This window comes from Natrix helvetica (genome assembly GCF_964273705.1).
Source record: "Natrix helvetica genome assembly, chromosome: 4".
NCBI classification, from domain to species: Eukaryota; Metazoa; Chordata; class Lepidosauria; order Squamata; family Natricidae; genus Natrix; species Natrix helvetica.
The window spans coordinates 51,739,819-51,762,838 of record NC_138550.1 but is presented as its reverse complement, the minus strand read 5'-3'; the positions used below and the strand labels follow the sequence as shown (position 1 = coordinate 51,762,838).

Genomic DNA, 23,020 nt, shown 5'->3' with positions numbered 1-23,020 from the left:
ATGCTCAGTTCCATTTTAAAGCGACAGCATTTGTTTTTCTCCTTTGCAAAAGAAGATTCCTTCTTTCTTTTTTTTCTTCTCCCTTCCCTTCCTTCCTCCTTCTCCTTCCCTCCAACCTCTCTCAAACACACACACACACACACACACACACAGACATAGTAGTTGGATTGGACTATAACTCCTACCCCCTTCCCCCTCACTCACTGTCTCTCAAACAAACACACACACAAACACACACACACACACAAAGTTGGATTGGAGGGAAGAACACCAGCGAGGAGACCACAGGAGGAGGCAGGAAGCCAGTCAAAGAGCCATACTGGAGCACACACACTTTCCCCCAGCCCCGGAAGGATCCAGCCCAGCTTCACTGATTATAGGTTTGAAAAGGCAACATGGCTCTGCCTGCAATCAAACTACACCCCAGGGAGAGCACAAGCGAGCCAGAGTCCTTCCCTCCAGCCTTTGCCCAAAGCCCGCACCAGGAGGATAAAGTTTGAATTCTTCCCCCTCCCTCCGACCCACACGTACCTTTTCCAGCTGTTTCAGAGAGGATTTCAACTCTGCTCTTGCCTCGGGTCCTCGGAAGAAGCCCCGCACAAACGAGCACCCTCTACTATGAGGCAGGAGAACTGCGTGCCTCACCTACGTCAGGAATTTTTAGGCTTTTAACCCTTGCTTAACTCTGCTCGAGTGAAAATAAAACGCCTAAAGTCAGACTAGATGAGGCATGCAGTTCTCCTGCCTCATAGTCAAGGGCGCTTTTTGAGAGGATTTTTTAAACAGTTAAGCAGAGTCATCCACGGTGAGGCAGCAACTAGCTCAGCGTGACCTCAGTTCTCGCCTTTTTCCTTTTACATTTTTTTTTCTTTTCATGATGACAGTGGTGCAGCTGTGCCTCCCCTGCCTCCCCTGACTGCATGTCATTGGTATTCAGAATCATATACATTTCTATACAAATTCTGATTAGGACTAAATCCTCAGCCTATAATTCTGGAAAGATATGATGATGGCATAGTGTTTCTGTACCTGACATACACATATGTATCATATTACATTTCTGCAGTTTCTGAAGCCTCAGAACAATAGATTTTATAAAGTAAAACACAAACTTTCTTAAGTTTGTTATTTTACAGCAACATAAGTTTTAACATCACCATGAACAAAACTGGCAAAAATATTTTCTTCAGTGGTATTTTTTGCCTATTCCAATTACGATTGTAGTGCTACTTTGTGTAAACCACATTGATAATTCAGTTTATAACAAAATGAGAAAGAAAACAGTTCATAGACTGTGGTGACATACCATACTTGTCATTGGTGAAATAGAGTCCTGGCAATTTGGCTGGCAGGGAAAGGCAAGGGAGAATTTTGAAAATTCTTCCTTTAAGTAGCTAATCTTTAGCCCTATTTGACTGTATGGGGAAGAAATATGGAGCAAAACTACTGATAAAAATTTGCTTTTACGAATCTTATTAATTTACTTGCATAAAAATGTATAATAATTCTTTTTATTATACTGTTGAAATAATTGTGTGCTTTTCCTGGTCTGAAAAATAGTTTCAGAGCACAAGTTGGATGAATGATCCCTATTCCTTCCAGCATTATAATTCTGATTACTTTGTGGTATTGAATATACTTTTACAAAAAAAGAGAAATGGAAACAAATTGATCCAATACGGTTTGAACATGCACTTTTTTGGAAACAGGCTGATTCTCACAACACATTGAGCACTGCTTTTAATTAGGATGTGATCGCAAGCACATGTTGTTTCAAATGTATAGTGACTTTTGTATGTAGCACGAGTGTTAATAGAGATGACTTATTGTATAAAATCACAACTAAAAGAATTCTTATACACAGAAAGGGTAACAATTTCAATTTCTTGCTAAAAATGTAGTTAATTTTGTTACATTTTGAATTTGATGTCTAATATTAAATCCTCAAACCTTCACTTGGGAATAATGCCTAACTAAATTTCAAACTAAAAATGCCATTAAAATCAACAGGATTTACTTTTAAGAAGCTTAATACTGTTGTACAATGTAGACCTTTCCCCTTATTGTTTAACAATGTACATATTGTACATATTGCCTTGTCAATTTATACTGAAATTCTAAATTGAAATATTATTAAATATCTTGGCGGTTACTACCAAATAATTTGTTTATAAATTTTGTTAGCTGTAGCTTGACAACGAAAGTGATTTAGGTACTATGCTACTAACTTTTAAATATTATTCCATATTTGACTACTCTTTTACCTCTCTTGCTAGGTTTTTCTCCCAGTTTTCAAAATTTGAATTTAGAAGACAGCATTGCTACAGCCTGTCCTATTTTAACATTCTTCCTGCCATACATCTTAGTGTAATGCACCCTCCAACAGAGATGAGTCATACCAGTTTCTAATGCACTTAAACCTTCTTAAAACTGAAAGAAATATCTTTAGAACTGAAACCTGATCCATTTGCATATATAATAGGGACTGATAAGCCTCTAACTATGCTACTAGAAATAAAATATCCAATATCCATATTTAGCTAGTGGCTGGAAAGCATTACATTAAATATAGATGCCTGTATAGTCTGCAAGTTTAAGTGTTCCAACTCTTTAGAAGGAATCTTTGAGACAGAGAAAGAAAGAAAAATCCATTTACCCAGCAGACTCAAGATTTGCATTTTTTTTAAATTGGCCCAGATATGTTGATTCAGGTTATGATGATCCCTGTCTCTTTTGATACTGTATTCTAAGCTTCTCCAGCTGTTCGACACATTGTGTCTGGGTCAACTCCAGTGTCCGGTTCTCTTCTGTCAGATCTGCGTACTCCTTGGTTAATTGTGCAGCATCCCTGTTCTCTTTTTCTGCTTCATCTAGCCTAGTGATCAACTCTTTTCTGAAAAGGAAAACAAAAAATAAGTGATTTCTATTTTTCAAGATTATATTAAAGGTGAACACAGATATCTTGGCTTGGATCCATGAATAAAAGAAGAAAAAGGAGAATTGCTTTCTGAAAATATCAGTTAGGGAAAATGTAGGAATTTCCCCCCCCCCGGGAAAACTCAAGTTGGTGTGTTCAATATAGCAATCAACATGCTCATCATGGTAACAAATCCATTGTGTATAATTTCACTAACAGCTGTAGGTAAATCTGAATTAAAAGGAAAAAATAGCTGTCTTGTAATGTACGTATGTATGTATGTATTTTTGTTTCCAGTGCCAACCATGAAAAAGAGAGGCAGAAGGGAAGCACTGAAGCCAGGCAATTTTGTACTGTTTCTCCCTTGCTTGCACACTTGTTCCTTGACACAGGAAAACACTAAGTGCTATGACTTCTTTTTTGTGCTGTCCTGCAAATGGGTTCACCTGTTCCGTATGCTTGCATGTATGTATGTGAATAATTGGAAGATGCTCTGTGTATTTGTATTTGTGGTACTGTACTTGAGAAAGGAGGGAAGGAAGCATGCTGAACTACCTCCCAGGAGCATCTGACTAGGATTGTCTGTTCAATGGGGCCTTCACTGCACAAGAACGCTTATTCCTACTGGTTAGAGAACAAGTTAGAAAGATAGAAAAACAAATTCACTGCTAAAAGGAGATTTCTAGTCATCTGAAGATCGTGGTGGCTCAGTGGCTAAGACGCTGAGCTTGCCGATCAGAAAGGTCGGCAGTTAGGTCGTTGGAATCCCTAGGCTGTGTAACAGAGTGAGCTTCTGTTACTTGTCCCAGCTTCTGCCAACCTAGCAGTTCGAAAGCACATAAAAATGCAAGTAGAAAAATAGGGACCACCTTGGTGGGAAGGTAACAGCGTTCCATGTGCCTTTAGTGTTTAGTTATGCTGGCCACATGACCAGAGAGAATGTCTTTGGACAGCACTGGCTCTTCAGTTTTGAAACGGAGATGAGCACCACTCCCTAGAGTGGGAAACGACTAGCACATATGTGTGAGGGGAACTTTTATCTTTACCTTTAGTCATCTGAACCTAAAACTATTTTTCAAGTCAACCTGTGTAAACTACCTCCAGAGTACTACTGGTTCCATCCAACAACCATGATGACTCCTTCTAATACTAGTAGGTTAAGTACACTTTACCACATATGTCTTACTGTTTTCAAATTTACTGCACTGTGAATCAGTTCTTATAGCACACAAATTCATATCTGGTTATCAAAAAGAAACACATCTTCATTAAGACTTTATTCGTGATATCTCCTCTCCCATGGGTGGAAATTGGAAGATTACTACATTGAACATATTTTATTTTAAATGGTTTCTTCTATATCTTTATAATTGAAAACCCTCCAAAAGTCCTACATGTCATAGCATCAGGTTGAAGAAAGCTGGTTTGTCTATTAATTAATTAAAACCATGAAAACTTGCTTATTTGCAAAAGCTAATCCAAGTTATTGGATGTAACATTTCAATTTATTGTTAATGTTTTGAATGCCAACATTTCTCCAGGTTTCTAAAGCACTTTCAAAACTATTGCACTGTAAGTAAAATCAGATTAGGTGTTATCTTGGCAGAGAAACATGAAACATTGGGAAAGTACATATCTTATGTTTATTGTTTGTTTGTTTGTTTAATTTCTACAGCCAGCAATCTCAACAAATGACGCTTGCTACTTTCAATGCAAGTCACATGTTCCACCTATTTACAGAGATAAATGCACTGAATTTTTATTTCACCTTAGTTAAATCACTAAATCAGTTTATGACTCTGTGACAAACTGAGTATTTGTGAGATGTGGGTGAAAACAAACTTACTTTCTTTCTTCAAGCAGTGCAATTTCTTTTTTGACTTCATAGTATTCTTCTGCTATTTGGCAATGCTGTTTGAACACCTGCATAGATTCCTTTGAGTCATGGCAGGGAGGCAGGGGCTTTATGAAGAAAGAAAGAAAAAGGTATTTAAATTTAAATATAATTTAAGTGGAGATGCCATTTGAACATAAAGAGGAGATGCTTTATTTGATATTGCTCTTGTGAAAAGGTTTACATTTCCCCTTCTCCCTGGGAAAAAAGATATATGACCTGGTTTTTTTTTTATTTAAGGAAAAAGTATTTAACCTTCATTCAGAATAGCATGTTGTGCCTCATTTAACAAATATGAAATAAGAAGCAATACAATAACTAAAACAGAAAAAAGAGAAAAACTGAATAAAATAATGCACTACTAAAATCACACTTGACACTATTGCATAGAATTTTGATTTCAAAAGTAGTATTTAATAATTTAGTATATCGAGTTAAGTGAAGAATTGTGAGTAAAAGTTTACCATGTGGTTTTTTAATAAAAAAATATGTACTTAATTTAAAAAGTGGGCACTTTTTTCACTGCATGTTGTTATTTAGAAGTGGCCATATTAAGCATATAGATACCAAATATTATCTGGTAACATCCCATTTTTTATTTTATTTATTTTTCACATTTTGAACTGCCCATCTGCCTCAAAGAGTGAGGAAAAATCCATAATTTCTGTTTGCCCTATTGCCAGTATGGGCCTCTCGTTGCTTCTGGAGGGCAGGAATAGATGGCATCCATCCAGAGTCATTGAGATTCAGATGGCAACAAGTTTAATACATCATAATAAATTATAGTTTGTTGCATAGTCAGCCAGATGTTTTGGCTGAATTTGGCATTTTTATCCACCTATCAAGTTTTTCCCAAGGCCCTGACCCTGGGATATACAGAAGGCAATTGATGGTGTTAAAGAAGATTTTGTCCATCCTGATGGTGTTCAAGTAGTCCTCCAGATGTTTGGGGATTGCATCAAAGGTGCCTATTACTTTTCATACTACCTTTGCTTTCTTTTGCCACAGTTTAACTACTTCTATTTGCAGGTCTTTAAATTTCCTCCAGTCTTTGTCTTCTATTCTGCTATTTCAGATACTACTACTGTATGCCCACTATCCAAACTTTTTTGTCTTTCTTATTGACAATTGTTAAGTCTAGGACTTATGTGGCAGGTACTTGTCCATTTGAATTTTAAAGTCCCAGAACAATTTAGCTTCTTCATGATATTCCAATGCACCATTGCCGCTATTTTATCATGCCGTTATTTGTAATCAGTAAAATCTTTTTGCAAGAGCTAACTTTGTGAACTCTTGTTTCTTCAGCTTCTTTGTAGAAGCAGCAATTGCTGTCTTCTCAATTCTGGTTTTGTATGCCTTTGTTCTTAAGTCTTGGTCTTGTGCCGTCAGAATTAGTTCCTCTGTCTCTTTCTTCAATTTGTGGCAATGTAGTTACAGGCAGTCTTCAATTAACAACCATTTGTGTAGTGACTGTTTGGAGTTAACGACACTGAAAAAATGACCTATTGTTTTTCACACTTGTGACCATTGTAGGTTCCCATGCTCATGTGATCAAAATTTGGATACTTGGCAACTGGCATGTATTTATGACAGTTGCAGTGTCCCAATGTCATGCAATCACCGTCTGCAACCTTCTGGCAAGCAAAGTCAACGGGGAAGCCAAATTCACGTAACAACATGTATTACCAATTAACAACTGCAGTAATTCACTTAACAACTGTGGTAAGAACAGTTATAAAATGAGACAAAACTCACTTAACACTGGTCTTGCTTAGCAACAGAAATGTTGGGGTCAATTGTGGTCATAAGTAGCTGTCGGATGGTCCAACAAGGTTAATAAAACAAAATAACAATGAGAGGACTGTATTAGACTCAAGCAAGAGAATGCAGGAAGAGGCAGTGAGGTATTCCTCTGTACAAAGATGAAAAGTACAGAAAGAGGGAGCAGCATCTCAAAGGATAAAGGAGGCAGTATTTGACCAAGGCACCAAGATTAAGGCCTTGAGGCATAGATGGAATTGCTACTACAAACAACTGTCAGATGAAAGCAACCTGAGCCCAGGGCAGAATTGAAACCTAAGGGAAAAAAATCTCATACAAGACTCTATTCTAGATCTCACAAAGGTAAAAGGAGGGAGTGCATTAAGATATGCATTAAGTGCATTAAATGCATTCTGAAAAAGCTTGATGAACAATTCCAAGCACATTCAGACTTGCAAGATTCTGAATGACTTGAGGTATAATAAATTGATTGGATGAGGGGTATCTAATCTAATATCTAATACAAAGCAATATTGTTGCATACCGCAGCAATTTAATATTTTTGGTAAGCACCTATTTTACCACTTTAATAAGTCATTGGCCATCTTCTACATTCTAAAGTATGATACCATAATGCCTACTATCTTTCAATATTTTATCATCCCATTTCTTTTTTGTTGCCTTTTGTCATGAAAAAGCTCAAGCCAATATAAAAATTATTTCTGCCTCTTATTTTGTCCACAAAATAGTCCTATAAGACTGTTGGCATTAAGATACATGATTGGCTCCAAATTACCCAGAAAACTCTTTTTGAGTGGGAGCTTGAGATTGCATTCTGAATCCAACTCTTGTCCCTATGCTACACAACTCTGAGTGCTCAGTCTGTCTTCAAACAGAACTTCTAGTCTTGTGCTAATTTAAATTACATTTAATCAATAATAAATAAATATCAGCTAGAGGCACATAGTGTAATTATTGCTACTAAAAGTGAACCTTTAATCTTCTGAACATGTCAGACAGAAATGCTATACATCTTGCTAGAGTGTCAGGAAGGCAGCAGCTCTTCTCATCACAAATGTGTCCTGTGCATATCAACAGTGTCTTGGAAGGGTTCATTGATTTAGATGAATAACATATTTTACATTCCAATAACAGAATATTTGGGGATGTGATAGAATGATAACATTCATTGCAGTATCTTGAAGCCATCTTTCTGAGGATCCGTTGTAGGATTATTATTATTATTATTATTATTATTATTATTATTAATAATAATAATAATAATAATAATAATAATAATAATAATAATAATAATAATAATAAAAACAATGCCGTAAGTTTTTAAATCTTTTGTACAAACAATACCTAAATGCAGACAATTGCTGACTATTGTGGGTTTTTCTGTTATGTAGTCATACTGTAGATAAAGGTATTTGGAAGATATTCACAGTGCTGAAATAAATTCTAGTTTTCATACCTACTGGATAGGATCCACAATAATATTCTGTTGGAAGAGGGCAGTTTTAGTATGAAGTTCCATAGTAAGCATTAAAATTCATGCTACACAATCACAAGTGTGCACAATCCAAGAGTGTTTCATCTTTACTGAAGAACCTTAATGTAATGTAATTGGTGTGGTATGGAAGATGCTGTTAACATAAGAATGCATTGTCTAATTTTTCTTCTGTTATCTCTTCTGTGTCTTGTTTTGTGATAGGCTTAAATCATGACCTGGGGCAAAAGAAGGTCACCATCATGGGGCCTGAGATAAAGCTAAGCTACTTGGCAAAAAAGTGCTCTACGTTTTATAAAGCAAAATCAATTATATGATTTCTAATTTATAAAATACATTATATGATTTAAGATATTATGATGAGACTGCTTTCCTCCATAGTGTCTTGCTGGTATTTGCAGATATCCAAATAGTTCTTCCTAATTCTGAAGGCTATTCTTTGCTGCTAGGGAGTTATGAATAGATGATAGTTTAGATTCTCATTTTAGATTCTCATGGTGGTTATGGGAGAAAGGAGAAATGCAGATACGCAGTTGTCTAAAAGGAAGAAGTTTTAAAACGCAGAGAATGAGACATTAAGATTAAAAAAGAACATTCTGGGGAAAAAAGCAGGAGCTTTTTTATGGGCATGATTGTAGGCAGCTAAGGGCTTAATAGTGGTTAAAACTGACTTGGTTCTGATGGATGTGGAATATTATATTTTAATCTAAGAAAAAATATCTAGTGATCCTAAAGTAGATGGATCATGTTTTTTGTACTGCTGAAGGCTTGTCTGTTCTTGAGTGGAGTAATGTTCATGAAATATTTGAGGGGGAGACCCAGAGGAAGATTCATGAAGAAAAGTACCATGGGACCTAACATGCCAATTCAGACAGTAAGCCTGTTATGGATGTGCCACAAGACAGACCAAAGAAAGATCAAAGATTTATTTATAGGAGAGTCATCACTAGATCAGGTCAGATGCTGAGAGACAAATGAAAGTTTGCCTATTAGTTCTATAAGTTCTTTTTTAAATCTAGATATGAATAGTTTTACAATTTAATACCACAAAAGAGTATCAGGCAGGAGAGGGATTTGCTTGCAAAAGAATGCAAAACAGTCAAGTCAGAAAAGTGAAATGATTTGACTGTTCTAATTGAAGTGTAGAACAGCCTGTGCTGTTCTAATTGAAGTGTAGCTGAACTTGCTTCTTGAGGTCTTTTCTGTGAATAAAAAAGGGGGAAACTGTTCTGGGAACCTGAAGTTTTTAATCAGAAGCCTCAAAGATTTGTATACAGCCATAGCAGGCATCATTTCATAAATTCATTCAGATAATATATTTTTGTTTCATTTGGCTGACCATCTATACTTTGACTCAAATTGATGGATGGGTTATTTTTACCTATAACTATGTATGTAAAACACTTTTCTATGTTGTTTAAATTAACTTCTTGCCATACTACGTTTTGAGTCAAGAGTAAGGACTTGCTTAATTTCATCTATGGTCCTGTTAATCAGCACCAGCATTCCTCTGTTATAAGAAAGAAACTATTTCTATCTCCGCAGCCTTGTTTTAGATCCCTCTATTTGTGGAGGAAAATGCTTAGAGTCCCTATGTGGGGAGTGGCACGGAATATTTATACTCAGATTGACCCTTTTGAAATGGTGCAATATTATTCTCTAACCTTTAGCATGTCATTTTAGTAAGTTTCAATAAAAGAACAGCTAACAATTTTGACTAATAATTGGCCTCTAACAACAAACACAGATGGCATCTGATGTCTGCTTATAATTCCCTTTGATCCAAGTTCAGTCTTTGAATTTAAACATTGTTATTGTTTCCATAATATTTATCAGAATATGAAAGTATCTTAGCAAAGTCTCTGCTTTTTACAATAACTCTAGGGAGGAGATAAATGTTCTTCTAATCATTTAATGGGTTTAATGGTTTATATGAAATGTCTCCCTGCTAAGTTTTGCCTGGGAAATTGTACTGAGACTGCTTTGCCTTGGTGAATGATGTCCTATAATTTAAAATTATCAGATCGTAAGAGTAGGATCCTGCTACTGTCAGTACTTCTCAGTAACTTCAAGTAGCATCAAACATGGTATCCTTTTTTTGGCTGTTCTAGATGCTTTGGTGTTGGAGACACTATTTTGCGGTAGAATTGGATGTTCCTGTTGGCACTTGCATAGACTAGTGAATGAACTATGGTGGCAAAGAGTTTTATTTTAGCTTCTATACTGTTTAGCCTTGGTTCCAGTTGCCCAGTGGGCATGATTTAAAGGGGTGGAATCGACTTTTTAAGAAAAATATTGTTATCTGTCAGCTAAATTTGATGGCAGGATAAATTAATAAATGGCATAAGGCTCAATAATCTTTGTGACTGACTTTCACACTGTGAATCTTCCTGGTTAGTTTACATCAGCAGGAAAGACTTTTTGAAGATGGCCCCACTTCCAATTCGGGTACACAGGAAATAATTTTTCTTCAGGAATGAAATGAATACTTCCTAAAGAGATACATGTGTGAAAAGCACTGCTTCTGTAAAGTGTTAATAATTATATTTTCATGTTTTACTTTAATTTTGCATTTGGCATCAATTTCATTGTAATATTTTATAGTTTGCATTTTTTGATTTTTGTAACCACTTTAAATAAATAGAATTTCCCCCCAAAATCAGCACTGTTTCTTCAGTCTACAGATTTTGCAACCCCAGAAAATGGAAAGAAATAATTGCTCTTCTTCCTATTTTTATTTTTTTACAACACATTCTATTTAGTGATTTTGATCTAACTATCCTGAAGTATTTTTTCATCACTGTTGATGTAAGTTTGGGTTACTTTGGTTGACCCATCACAAGACCCTCACCTGATGTCATCCATACCTGACCTAACCCATCACAAGACTCATCCTCCACCTGACATGACACTCCCATTCAGGGGTGGGTTGCTCCCGGTGTGCACCGGTACACCAGAAGGGGTTCGTCAAATTTACCGTACCTTTTAGAACCTGTTCGTCTGGTGGGACAATACTGGAACGCTCCTTCCTGCCTGCCCCCCCTCTCACTCCCCCCGCCTGTCCAGTTGCCGCTTGTTTGTTTGCCCCGCCTGTTCCGTCGCTGCTTGCTCGCTGCCCCCGCCTGTCCACACCAAGCTTGCCCTGCCCGCCGCTCACTGATTGGCTGGCTCAGCAATTGTCCCGCCTCTAAGAGCCCTATTTAAACCATGGCACGGATGGCCCACTTACCTTTTTTCCTGTTTGGCTTTCGTGTCGTCGCTCGCTAGCTGATTGATCCTTGCTTGTCTTCTCTGCTGCTACTGCTGCCTCCCTCAGGTAAGTAAGCTGCAACTAAGCGCGGGGTAGGAGGGGTTGGCGGCAAGCCAGCTGCAGCGGCCTGCCGTGGCCCTGCACTATAAGCGAGTCCAGTGATCTTTTGCGGCCTTGCAAGGATCCCGAGCTTGCTTATAACGCAGGGCCGCATGGCTTCCAGTAAGCAGCAAGTGAGTATTTGAAGCCTTCTTGATTTTAATTGTCAATTTATTCATTCCTGCACATTCTAATATTTATTCATTTAATATCTTTTTTTCCACTGTTATGCAAACACAATTCTAGCAGCTGTTAACATGTGTAAAATTAAATATGTATTGTATTCCCTTTGAAATACCCAACAAAATATTACTGGTTTTAAATCCATATCTTGCTTTACCATTGCTTCTAATCATGACACCACTAACTCTTGAATAGCTACTTTGTCTGTCCTAAGTACTGAACCTAATTCATATATTCCTGTTTTTTGAACTGAGGAATAAATTTCAGAAAAAGAAATCTGTATTGCTCTGTAAAGCTACCTATGGCATTCATTCTCGATCTAACTTCTTAGATGAAAAACTATATCTTTCCTGTTTTGGGGGGGACATCTTTCCTGAAAAGATTGTACATTGTGGGGTGAAAACAGAGGTCTCTTCTGTTACCTTATTGTAGTCCTCAGCTTACAACCATAATCGAGTCAAATATTGTTTTATTTCTTTTGCATTTAGTATTATTTAACAGGATGAAGAGGCAACAGAGTATGATCGCTAGGACAGTCATCTTTCCTATGTAAGTAGCTGTTTTATTGCTTTGTGTGCTGGTTTCATCCTTAATGTGGTAGTGCATGCAATTAATGTCTTCCTTTCTGTGTCTCTTTGTGCAGGCCATTCATTGGAGCAAGGTGGTCAGTCGGTGATGTTGAAGACACACAAAAGGACAGTCATCTTCCTTTTCTATTATTTTGTGGGCTTGTTTCATGCTAATGTAGTGCATGGAATTGAAGAGTTCATTTGTGTGTCTCTTCTTTGTGCAGGCCATTCATAGGAGCAAGGTGGTCAGTGATATTGAAGACTGGCAAGGACAGTCATCTTCCTTCTGTAAGCAGCTCTTTTATTGTTTTGTGTGCTGGTTTCATCCTAATATAGTGCATGCAAATTGAAGAGTTTATTTCTTCTTTGTGCAGGCTATTCACTGGAACAAGTGTGGTCAGTGATGTAGAAGATCGGCAAGGCAGTCATCTTCCCTCTGTAAGTAGCAGTTTTATTGTTTTGTGCACTTGTTTCATCCTAATGAAGTGCATGCAAATTGAAGAGTTCCTTTCTGTGTCTCTTCTTTGTGCAGGCCATTCACTGGAGCAAGTGTGGCTAGTGATGTAGAAGACCGGCAAGGACAGTCATCGTACTTCTGTAAGCAGCTCTTTTATTGTTTTGTGTACTTATTTTAATCTTATTTAAGTAGTAAGTGCACAAAATATTTTCCTTTTTTATATCTTCTTTTTGTAGATCATTCATTGGGGCAAAGAATTCAGTGACATTGTCTTGGCCACTCCCACCTGGTCACATGACTGCCAAGCCACTCCCTCCCAGTCACATGGCTGGCAAGCCACTCCCACCTGGTCACATGGCTGGCAAGCCACTCCCACAAAACAGGCCACACCTAAAGAAGAGGTTCTACAAATTTTTGAAATCCATTACTGCTCCCATTACAAGACTTACTGATTACATTAAGCCTTTATAAGCAGAAAAACACCAACACTGGCATTCTTTAAATTCCACTGAAGATGTTACCTAGCCTGGTAAAAAATGTTTGGAACCTCCAGCCTCACTTTGTTTGCATAGAGTGAATGAAAGATGATAAAATTACAAAACTGTATGAAAGAGTAGGGATCAAGAAAGTTATGATAGACTGACAGTATCTTTAAAAAGAGAAACACACAGGCACACACATACAGCAGTGTGTAGCAGTATGGTGGATGGATTTGATAGAAAAAAGGATGATTTGCATGCATAGAAAGATAGGAATATGGTATCATTTTCCGAGTCTTCACGCCGCCTGGTTTTGGCTCAGGATCCAAGACAGCACCCCTGAGTTTGGGGGAGCTGGCTGAGGTTTTAAAAGAGATTTGGGTTAATGTCAGGGTTCCAAGTAACACCCCCAACGAAAGAAGACTGCGAGACTTGAGTTTCCTCAAAGTTCCATCATATTGGCACATCTGGGGAAACCCAAATCTGAAAGCTTCCAGCTACCCAATTAAAAGTTCAAGTCCCTGCCCAGCATCCACATGTCCATCACAGGGGTCCACTCAGATCCCATCCCAATTGGAGATGCCTCCCAGTCATTCCACTGCATGTGCAGGGTAAGATGTCCTTGACTCTCTGTTATTTAGACTATATATCTCCCATACATCATATAATCCCCCCTTCCATTTCCCCACAGACTAAATGTGGCAGGCCTGAAGGCCGAAAGCAAAAAATAGCTTTCAGGCCTGAGATATGGTATACGATGTTAGTAAAATTACATTTTGTTAGACATAAAAAATTAACTTTATAAGCCATTTGTAGGGCACAGATGTCTATTGAAACAAAGTTGATCAAATTTGAATTTACACAAGGTACATTCATTTCTGTTAAATGTATGAACATTGTTCATCGTCCTTTGAAAATAATGGGCTTTGTTCATTACTTGGGAGGGGAAGTGTGAAATCAAATTCAGAATACTGAATTTGCATCTTACCAAATTGGTCATGGTACAGGAAATCAAGGTTCTACTTTTCTTTTCTTCATATCATTCCTTTCATTTATTTTGCTTATTTTCTTACTCTTCTTCCCTACTTTGCATAACACTGCTTACCATGAAAAGATGTGGAAAATAAGTTATCACCAAGACGATATTCATAGTATATTTGAGTGAGGATTAATATGACAAAATATAAAACAAAAGTGTTCAGTTCTCAGAATTGCAAGTTGAAGCAAAGCAACATCTATGGTATCAACTGCAATAATCTTAAAAATATTAAGACATGTAAATCTGACTTTTGGAAGCTGATCCTCCAAATAGTTTTTAGTTATTTACAAACAAATTAGAGTCTAGTATTCCAAAACAAATGATCAATTTTCATTTCAAAATATTTAAATTGTACATTAATTATAAATCCTATAAATTAATATTCTATTTTAAAATTTGAACTTTTTTCACTCATGCTCATTTTTTGGCTCAAAATATAATTCTTGTAAGTCTCAACTGCTTAAGACATGAAATCAAGCCAATATTTCTATATGTGCATGGTATTATGTCCACTATTAACATCCATTCACATCTATAATATCTATATTGGGAAACAGTGTTCCAGAAAAGACCGTCAAAATGGAGTTTGAAAGCCAGTAATTTGGATTATTCTACTGCTGCAATCCAAGAAATAGAAAATGAAACTAACAGAAAAATTCAGAGGATTTTTTGTAAAATGTAGGATTATCTGGATGAATTTTATAAATAGTGAATTCATTACTGAGAGTTGGTTACTATGGTCCTTAAGAAGATTTAATTATTCTGAGAAAAATCTCTCTGGATGCAAAGGATTATAATAGATGTCCATGGGTAAATGCCATCTTTTGGAGATGATGATTGCAAACATAGCTGTAACCTAACTATAGAAATTCTGTTAACATATTGCTTGTCTAAAGATCAGTCTCAAAGCTTTTAAAATTAGTATTATTTAGGGAAAGAATTGGCTTGGATTATCCCAAGGACTATTCTAAATATCTATTGGGTAAGGTCACTTGGATCTGCTCAGAGATAGATTTTGGCTGGGCAGCCTAGAGAATGAAGCTGCTGGGTGAGATCATCTATCAGCAGGGGGGAGGGGGGAGATATCACAAGCATGCTGTTAATACCCAGGTGTACATCTCTGTACTGGATTGTACAAATGATTCAGTAAAAGTGATTACCAGTGCTAGAAGTGATGAGGGCATAGATAGATAGGAATGAACATTTCAACCCAAGCAGAACCGACTGTTTCCAGGTTTCAGAGTGCCATGTTCTGGAGCTGTTTTATCAATAACTCCCAATAGAGTAGCATTCCCCAGAGTTGTTGCACAATCTGGGAGTCCTCATGGATTTTCAAGTCCTGCCCGAGGAGCAGGTGATGTAATTGTTAGGAGGGTCTTTTGCAAATCCATCTTGTGTGACAGTTGTGCCCAGTGGTGGGATTCAAATAACTTAACAACCAGTTCTCTGCCCTAATGATCAGCTGGGTAAGCATGGCTGGTTGGACGTGACGCGGGACTCATGTGGTGTTAAGACAGGACTTTCCTGAGACCCTCCCTCACTCTCATTATGTACGTTATCCTCCAGTTAAAAATGCTAGCATCCCCGATTCCACTTATTCCTCCCCACCCTATTTCCTATGGATTACTTACTTTTTGAAGATCTCCGGAAGTCCAGAAGACGCTGACCCAATGGCAAAGAAGACAAGGTATTTTATTCAGATGATAGCAAAGCTGTAGGAACGTGAAATCTAAGGAAAACATTTTCCCCAGCTTCTGAGTAAAAGGCTTTCACTTGGAGCCATGTGGCCAGCAGGCCTCCTGCTTCAGGACAGATTCAGGGATTGAGATAGCAACAGCAGACAATCAACAAGGAGCTTGATTCCTTTGTCTTGGGCTGAACTGCAAGGCCCTTGTTGATTGGCTGACATGCTCCAATCCCTGAAGCTACTCATTCAAAGTGGGCCCAAACTAAGCCTGCAGGCTCTTATGGCAGAGAAGCTGGTCTTTTATTCAGACGGGGAAAGCTGTTTTCCTTACATCTCACCTTCTTACAGTCTTTTATTCACCTTCTTCTCAATAAAAGACTTTGGCTTCTCTGCCACGTGGGTCAGCCTCTTCGGCAGCTCTTCGAAAAATAAGTACATTAAGCCATGGGGAATGGGGGTGGGGATGAATAAGTGGATTCGGCCCATGGAGTCTCCATTTGGCCTGTAACAGGCCGGAGCAGGCTTCCGGAGGCCTGAGGGTTGGATTGGGCCTACGAAGGCTCCATTTCAGCCAGCAATAGCCCGCAGAGTAGTGCAGGAGCTATCCAGGCTAAAAACAGTTGCTCCCGTGGCACGAAACAGTTCTAGCAAGCTCAGACGGCCAGGAGGCAAGATGAGCCTCCCGATAAGAAGAGCCTAGGAGGGAGATGCAAGGCTTCAGCTGGTTCAACAAACTAAGCAAACAGTTAACAACCAGTTCTAGTAAACTGGTGCAAACCAGCTGAATCCCACCACTGGTTGTGCCCATTCCTGTATTCGGAGGCTTCGCTCAGGGTCACTCATACAGTATTTTACTTCCCATTTAGATTACTGTAATGGTCTCTACATGGGTCTGCCTTTGGAAAGCCTTTGGAAACGTCAACTGATTAAGAATGTGGGGGCTTTAAGGATGGGTCATTAGCACAGCTCAATATATATGAATTTTGGGCTATGATTTATTTGTAAGTTCCCCCAGCTTTTGTATTTGTTATATTTGTTTTTAATTATACATTTTGTATACTTTTACATTGGTTTTGTATTGTTAGCCATCCAGAGTTATTTGCTTAAGTAACTTGAAAAGGGAGATAGAGAAATTGACACTTTGATTCACACACACACACACACACACACACACACACAGACACACATTTTGCTTTTGATAGTCTTGTTTGGACACAATTATGGAACATTCACTCATGTCAGCCAATTTTTAGAAAGTAACATTGGATTTCTACTTTAGGATGCCTGAAGGCACTATTTTTTTATGCTTCATATTTATATGGAGCTACTAGCTTCATAGAAGGTTTAGGCTAAAATATTACCAGAGCTTAATGATATGCAGTTAAAGAATATACATTAAGAGAACTTGTGCATAATCAGCAATGAGTGCAGCTATGAACTATGTGCTGAAGATCAATCCTGGCTCTTTATTTCTTTTTCTTTCTTCTTTTTAAAAAGCACTACAGATGAGGGATTCTCAAACCCTGAATAGGGATAGCTTGGCTGATTCATGGTGATCACCTAACTGCTTTAATGCAGTCCATGTGATGTCACCCTTGAGATTGCTCCAGAAGCTACAGCTAGTTCCTTACATGTACTTAAATATCTTCACTGGCTGCTAATTTACTACTGAACCAGACTCGAATGAATGGCAATTTAGATACATCAGCCACCAAGATACCTACAATTTCTGGAGGGATGCATGCTTTTAATACTATAGATTACTGATTGCCAATTGTCTAAAACATAGGAATAGGCCATATCTGTGATGGTTCTGTTCAATGAAAAACAATAAAGGCTGTGAGGGAGACACTAGCCAATTCAAGTAGACTAACGCTACTGATTACTGCCATATTGTCAAGTCCATGATTGGACCAGTTGTAATACACAATTGTGGAGTTGGAGTCAATATTTTGTGGAATAGATCTGGATACTTGAAAAAGTATCTTGAAAAAGTGAAGTAATTGAAAAAGAGCACAAGATGATACCAGCAAGCACTCCCAGCAACAATGCATAATAATAGAGAAATGATGACTTCCTGAAGAATCAGAAGCAAATAGGCCCGATTCCCAATGTTCAGGGATAACTGCTTCATATAGTATTTCATTAATTTGATTAATTTTCAGTTCAAATGATCTTTTCCCCAGTGTTTATACTAAATGCATACTTCTGATTTGAACACTATGTTCAGCTTGTCTTACATGTTTAGGCTTTAATGAATGTTTCTATTGTTATCCACCCTGTAAATCCTGTTTCCAAAACTAGAAAACTTTTTTATTCCTGACTTAAGCAGCTCTTATCTTTTCCCTCCTTTCTATAAAGAGAAAGGCAGCCCATCTGTCTAACAAATCTGTCATTTCCCTCTTTCCATGCTTCTCATTCCCGTAATGTCATTTTTAGTCAACCAGTTGTATGGATTCAGTTTTTAGAATTTTAATAGCTCAAGTTGTCTCCACCAATGTTACATCTCATATCTTTAGAGTTATCCATTTGGTATAGTTTGCCCTCTCTTATGGTCAGATCTATAATTGAGTTAGAAGATGTATACTCTTGGATCAGATTCCCATCTGTGACAAAACCATCTAAAAAAAAACCCCAAGAGTATATATAGAAGTAATTCCTAAAATGTTAAACAAAAATTACTCCTAAGCATATAACTTTTTAGCTTTATCCTTCTAATTTAATTGGTTTTTCATATGAATACATACTGCTCTATTTCCAGAATAACAGGTATCAGATGATTCTGAAGTTAACCTGGTGTAAACTAGTGAATAATTCAGTGGCCTTTGTCAAAATTGGAATATAGTTACCTCAGCAGCACCTTTGTCCCTACTTATTCTTTTTCTTCATTGCAAAACTGTCACATAGCAAAACATGAAAAAATTATACAAGAATGTGATCTTGCTTATCGCTGAATTAACAGCAAAATAATTATATTCTAGTTCTTTGGCGGAACTGTCTTCAGTGTGAGACAAAACAAATGCCACACATGAAGTAGGCCAAGAAATTTTTAATATTTAGTAAGAAATCTGTTTCTAGAGGTTTATACCACATTTGACCATATACGAAATAGACAGTTAAAGTGCAGGTGAGGGGGGGGAGACATGTAGAGTAATTTAGAACATCCTTTTATTCTAATCCAAAATAAGCACATTAGGGAACACCGAATTGTGTAATGAGTTTGAAATAGTAGTCCTTACATAAACTATACATCAGATTGGTTTGTATATATAATGTTTCTGCATATTATGCACACCTAAAGAAGGCCAGATAAAGTACTGTAGTCATCGGAACAGCCTTCTTCAAATAATGCTGGTTGGGATTAAGAGTTGAAATCCATTGCATTTGGAGGATAGCAGTTTAAGAATGTAAAAACAGTTACAATCAAAATAGATAACTAAGAGGAGAAGAACAAAAGAATGATTATCTTATTAATTATGCTACCTATTTAGCACCTGAAGAAAAGCAATACTAAACAAAGTGTAATAAGAACAAGCATTAAGAAGGAAAAAAACCCCAAATGAATGCAAAACTAGACCAGAAAGGAGGTGATACTAGTGTATTTAAAGACACAGTTGTTGGGAAAATGGGAAAATTGATCAGAGAATTAAACAAAACTCATACCGATATTAATGAAAACCATATGATAAATGCTTCTTAAAGGCCGTTTAATCCATGCCAAAAGACAGAACAAGCAAAGATTGTTAGAACAGTTTAGAAGCAATCTCATATATTCTTAATTATTATTCTTCCAAATTATTGTGAATGAAGGGCACTGACATGATTATTTTGTAAATATTTACAGAACTTTACATCAAACCCTCCTTTTGCCTTTTCTCTCTTGATGCTTCTCCTTATATGAATGAGAAGAAATGTCTAAATCAGTTTTGACGTCATGATTATCAAAACAACTATTTTTGTTTTGGTTTTAGGTTAATTCTAGCAGTCTTTATTTAACTTTGGCTTGGCAAAATAGACGTATTTAGCCATTGTGACATATAAAATGGGATAAAATTCCAAATGTGGAATTGTAGCATTTGAGTATATGTCAGTTCATCTATACCAGCAGTCCCCAACCTTTGCGGCTTGGCAGCCCGGCTCAGGTGGGATGGGGAACTGGGCTGCATGAATGGAGGGCCGGTGCACAAATGAATGCACACAGCTCATCTTGTGTGAGTAGGCATGCATGCTGCTCTCGCGTCCCAGTTGCGAATAGGCCCTGGCCCAGTAGTGGGCCACAGCCCAGATGATAGGGATCCCTGATCTGCACTAAACAAAGTTCCTGGTCCTTTTGGAGCTTATAAAATGTATTAATGTGTCAAATCTCAAACTAAAATGTAAACGTGATAATGATTGCTTAGAGTACAAACCCTTTTGCCACAAATTATGTTTATATTGATGGTCAGAATGTGTTGAACATTTTGAATTGTAACTGCAGTTAAAAACCTGTTTCTTTACTGTTCATTTTTTCAAAATCTTTGTCTTTCTTTTTCTCACCTGCCAACACCCAAATGACATGCACAACCCAAATTGACCTCTTTTTTTAATCTCTCAATGATGTCACATAATTCTCTAATGGTGCTACACAACTGGAGCTAAGAGATTCTAATATCCCTTCCTATATGTCCCCCCCCCCTTTCTTGTTGGACTAAATTGTGTATTGCCATTTTTTTCTCTTTTTAACCCTGTGACACCAGAAGCTTTTAGAATTTATTTATTTATTTATCTCTGGAAGAACTCATAACTGTTCTAAGTAAAGTTCCTTTATCCTTTGCCCTAGAGCAGGGGTATCAAACTCGCAACCTGTGGGCCAGGCGCATCATGTGCTGGCCATGCCCACCACTGTTTTAGCAAAGGAGAAAAAGTTGTGATATGTCATGTGACGACAATGTGACACCACAAGTTTGACACCCCTGCAGTAGAAGAATTCAAGGTATTGCCTCTTAAATTATCTTCCTTATATTTTACCTATTATAAATCCTATTATCTTTCAGAACAATTATATAGACATTCTCCATAATGACTATTCTGTACCAAACACTATCTGAGAATGTCTTGATATATTAATTGCATGTACATATGGATTCCCATTAACAATAGTATATTATTGAGAATTTTCAAAAATATGTTCCATATTATAGTTTTGAATATTAAAAACAAAACAAAACAAAACAAACAGAGGCACCTGAAGCTGCTGTTCTAGATCTGGAAAAGCCAAAGGAAAGGCGTTCTCTGTGGGTGAATCATCTGAAATAAAAACAGAAAGATTATGAACTCGTCTTATAAAGATTAGAGTTTGCTTATCTTTGTATCCTTATCTCTACAGAAATAACATTTTGATTGACATTTTATCACATTTTACAGACTGTCTCCATATCTATACAAAATATATGTATTTTTTAAAATAAAGATATGTACATGTGTCTATCCAATATAATTGATCACTGAAAGTAGGATTTTTTTTACAGCCAGTTATATCCTGAATCTTATATTGGATTCCTCCGTGACATGTGTTGGAAGAATGGTTAGGTACTTCTCCCTTCTCTCTTGTAATGGATATTGCTTATTAATCAAGCTTTCTGTTCCAATTACACAATTGCCAAGCCACTAAAGATGGGGAGAAGAGTGACATGGATCAAGCTCCCCTGTAATGTTAGACCTTAGTGGAAAGAGGTTGCCTTTACTGCTTCTTTGTAACAATCATTCCATATTTGAGGATTCACCAAGTCTGTCTCCAGTCACAGGAAACCATTTTTGTAACCCCCTTGATGCTAATGTATTTTACAATACAACTCTTAACATTTCTTTACTCCACAAATGCTAAACACTATAAACTATAATGCCAAGCATTGCTGCCAGATGATCAGAAGCCAAGGAGCAGTCTGTAATCCTAAGTATGGTTGGAGATGGAAGCAATGATCAGAGACCAAGAAGTATCAGTAACACAAGATTAAAGACTTGGAAAATAGGGAGTGGACGAAGGAACAGAGATATAGTACTTCTGCAATGACCTTAGGTCAGCATTAGTACATAACTAACAAAACTCTTAAAGAGTAATGTAGCCATAGCCATTCTGAATAGTCTTGAGGTTTAACTTGTTTACATTTTTTGTCTCAAGCAACTGGTGATGGTGCTGTTAGCTGGTTCTAGCTGAAACTTGATTGACTCACCCTCTGCTTTGATGTTCATGTGTTCTAAATAACCCACAATTGTGTTCACAACATGCAAAACTGAATGCAAATAATTATTTGTAAACAAATATTAGCCTGTTGGATAAAACAGAAAATTCTATTTATATATTTTGTAAAGTATGTCTTAAGAGAGAATAGCAAGAGAAGCAGCAGCCATGTAAAAAAAAAAACAACCACTGGGACATGATATCTGACTAAGGTGATAACTTCTTGGTCCCAGACTCTGACCATAAAGGAGTTCCTAAAAACATTAAGGTCTTTGCTTGCCATGTATTAATTTATCTTACATTTCTGTCTTACATTTATTCTGTATTACATATATTGTCTTATATTGCTGTAGATGGGCTTCTTTTCCCTGGATAAAACATATTCTTTGATTATTATTTTTTACAAATCCACTATGCATTATTAATATACATTATATAATATTAGTAATTTTATTTAAATTATTCTACAAAAACCACTGAAGCTGGAAGCTTTTGTAATTATTATGAAACTAAATATTATTTCTTCTTGAATCTTAATGGCACCATATAGTTTTCTGGATTTTCAGTTTGCCAATGTATGACTTGTTGAAATATGGCTGCTTACATAAACTGAAAGAGAGGCCTCATATACACAGATGTCACACTAGGCCCTACTGTTATTTCTTCAGTTTCATTCCAATATGCTGTATGAAGTTAGACATTGTTCAGCTTTAATTCACTGCTGTAACTTTCCCATTAATATATGTTTTCCTGGTGTTGGGACTGCCTTTGCTCACATTGCAGATAAAGTTGTTTTTCCTGTAAAGGAAGAAACTATAAAGATTCATTAAGTGAGGAATGGTGACCTCATATTTGCTTCATTATTTACATTTATTATAAAAAGATGAAGAGCTAAAAATACATATGTGCCCACTTCATACTAAGATATGCAGCAGATGTATTTTCTACTCTGGGA

General features: G+C 37.0%; 1 protein-coding gene across 4 annotated transcripts in view; it reads right to left on the bottom strand.

Annotated features, from left to right (window-relative positions):
• Positions 1 to 282: 282 nt before the first annotated feature.
• Positions 283 to 23,020, bottom strand: part of MAP3K7CL (MAP3K7 C-terminal like) — a 52,730-nt gene continuing 29,992 nt past the window's right edge. For all 4 annotated transcript variants that reach the window (XM_081951497.1, XM_081951498.1, XM_081951496.1 and 1 more), the window contains exons 3-5: positions 21,073 to 21,134; positions 4,764 to 4,879; positions 283 to 2,893 (exon numbers count right to left, since the gene is read on the bottom strand). In XM_081951497.1, coding sequence (XP_081807623.1) covers positions 2,713 to 2,893; positions 4,764 to 4,879; positions 21,073 to 21,134 — 359 coding nt within the window. In that variant the 3' untranslated portion in view covers positions 283 to 2,712. The remainder of the gene's footprint in view (positions 2,894 to 4,763; positions 4,880 to 21,072; positions 21,135 to 23,020) is intronic.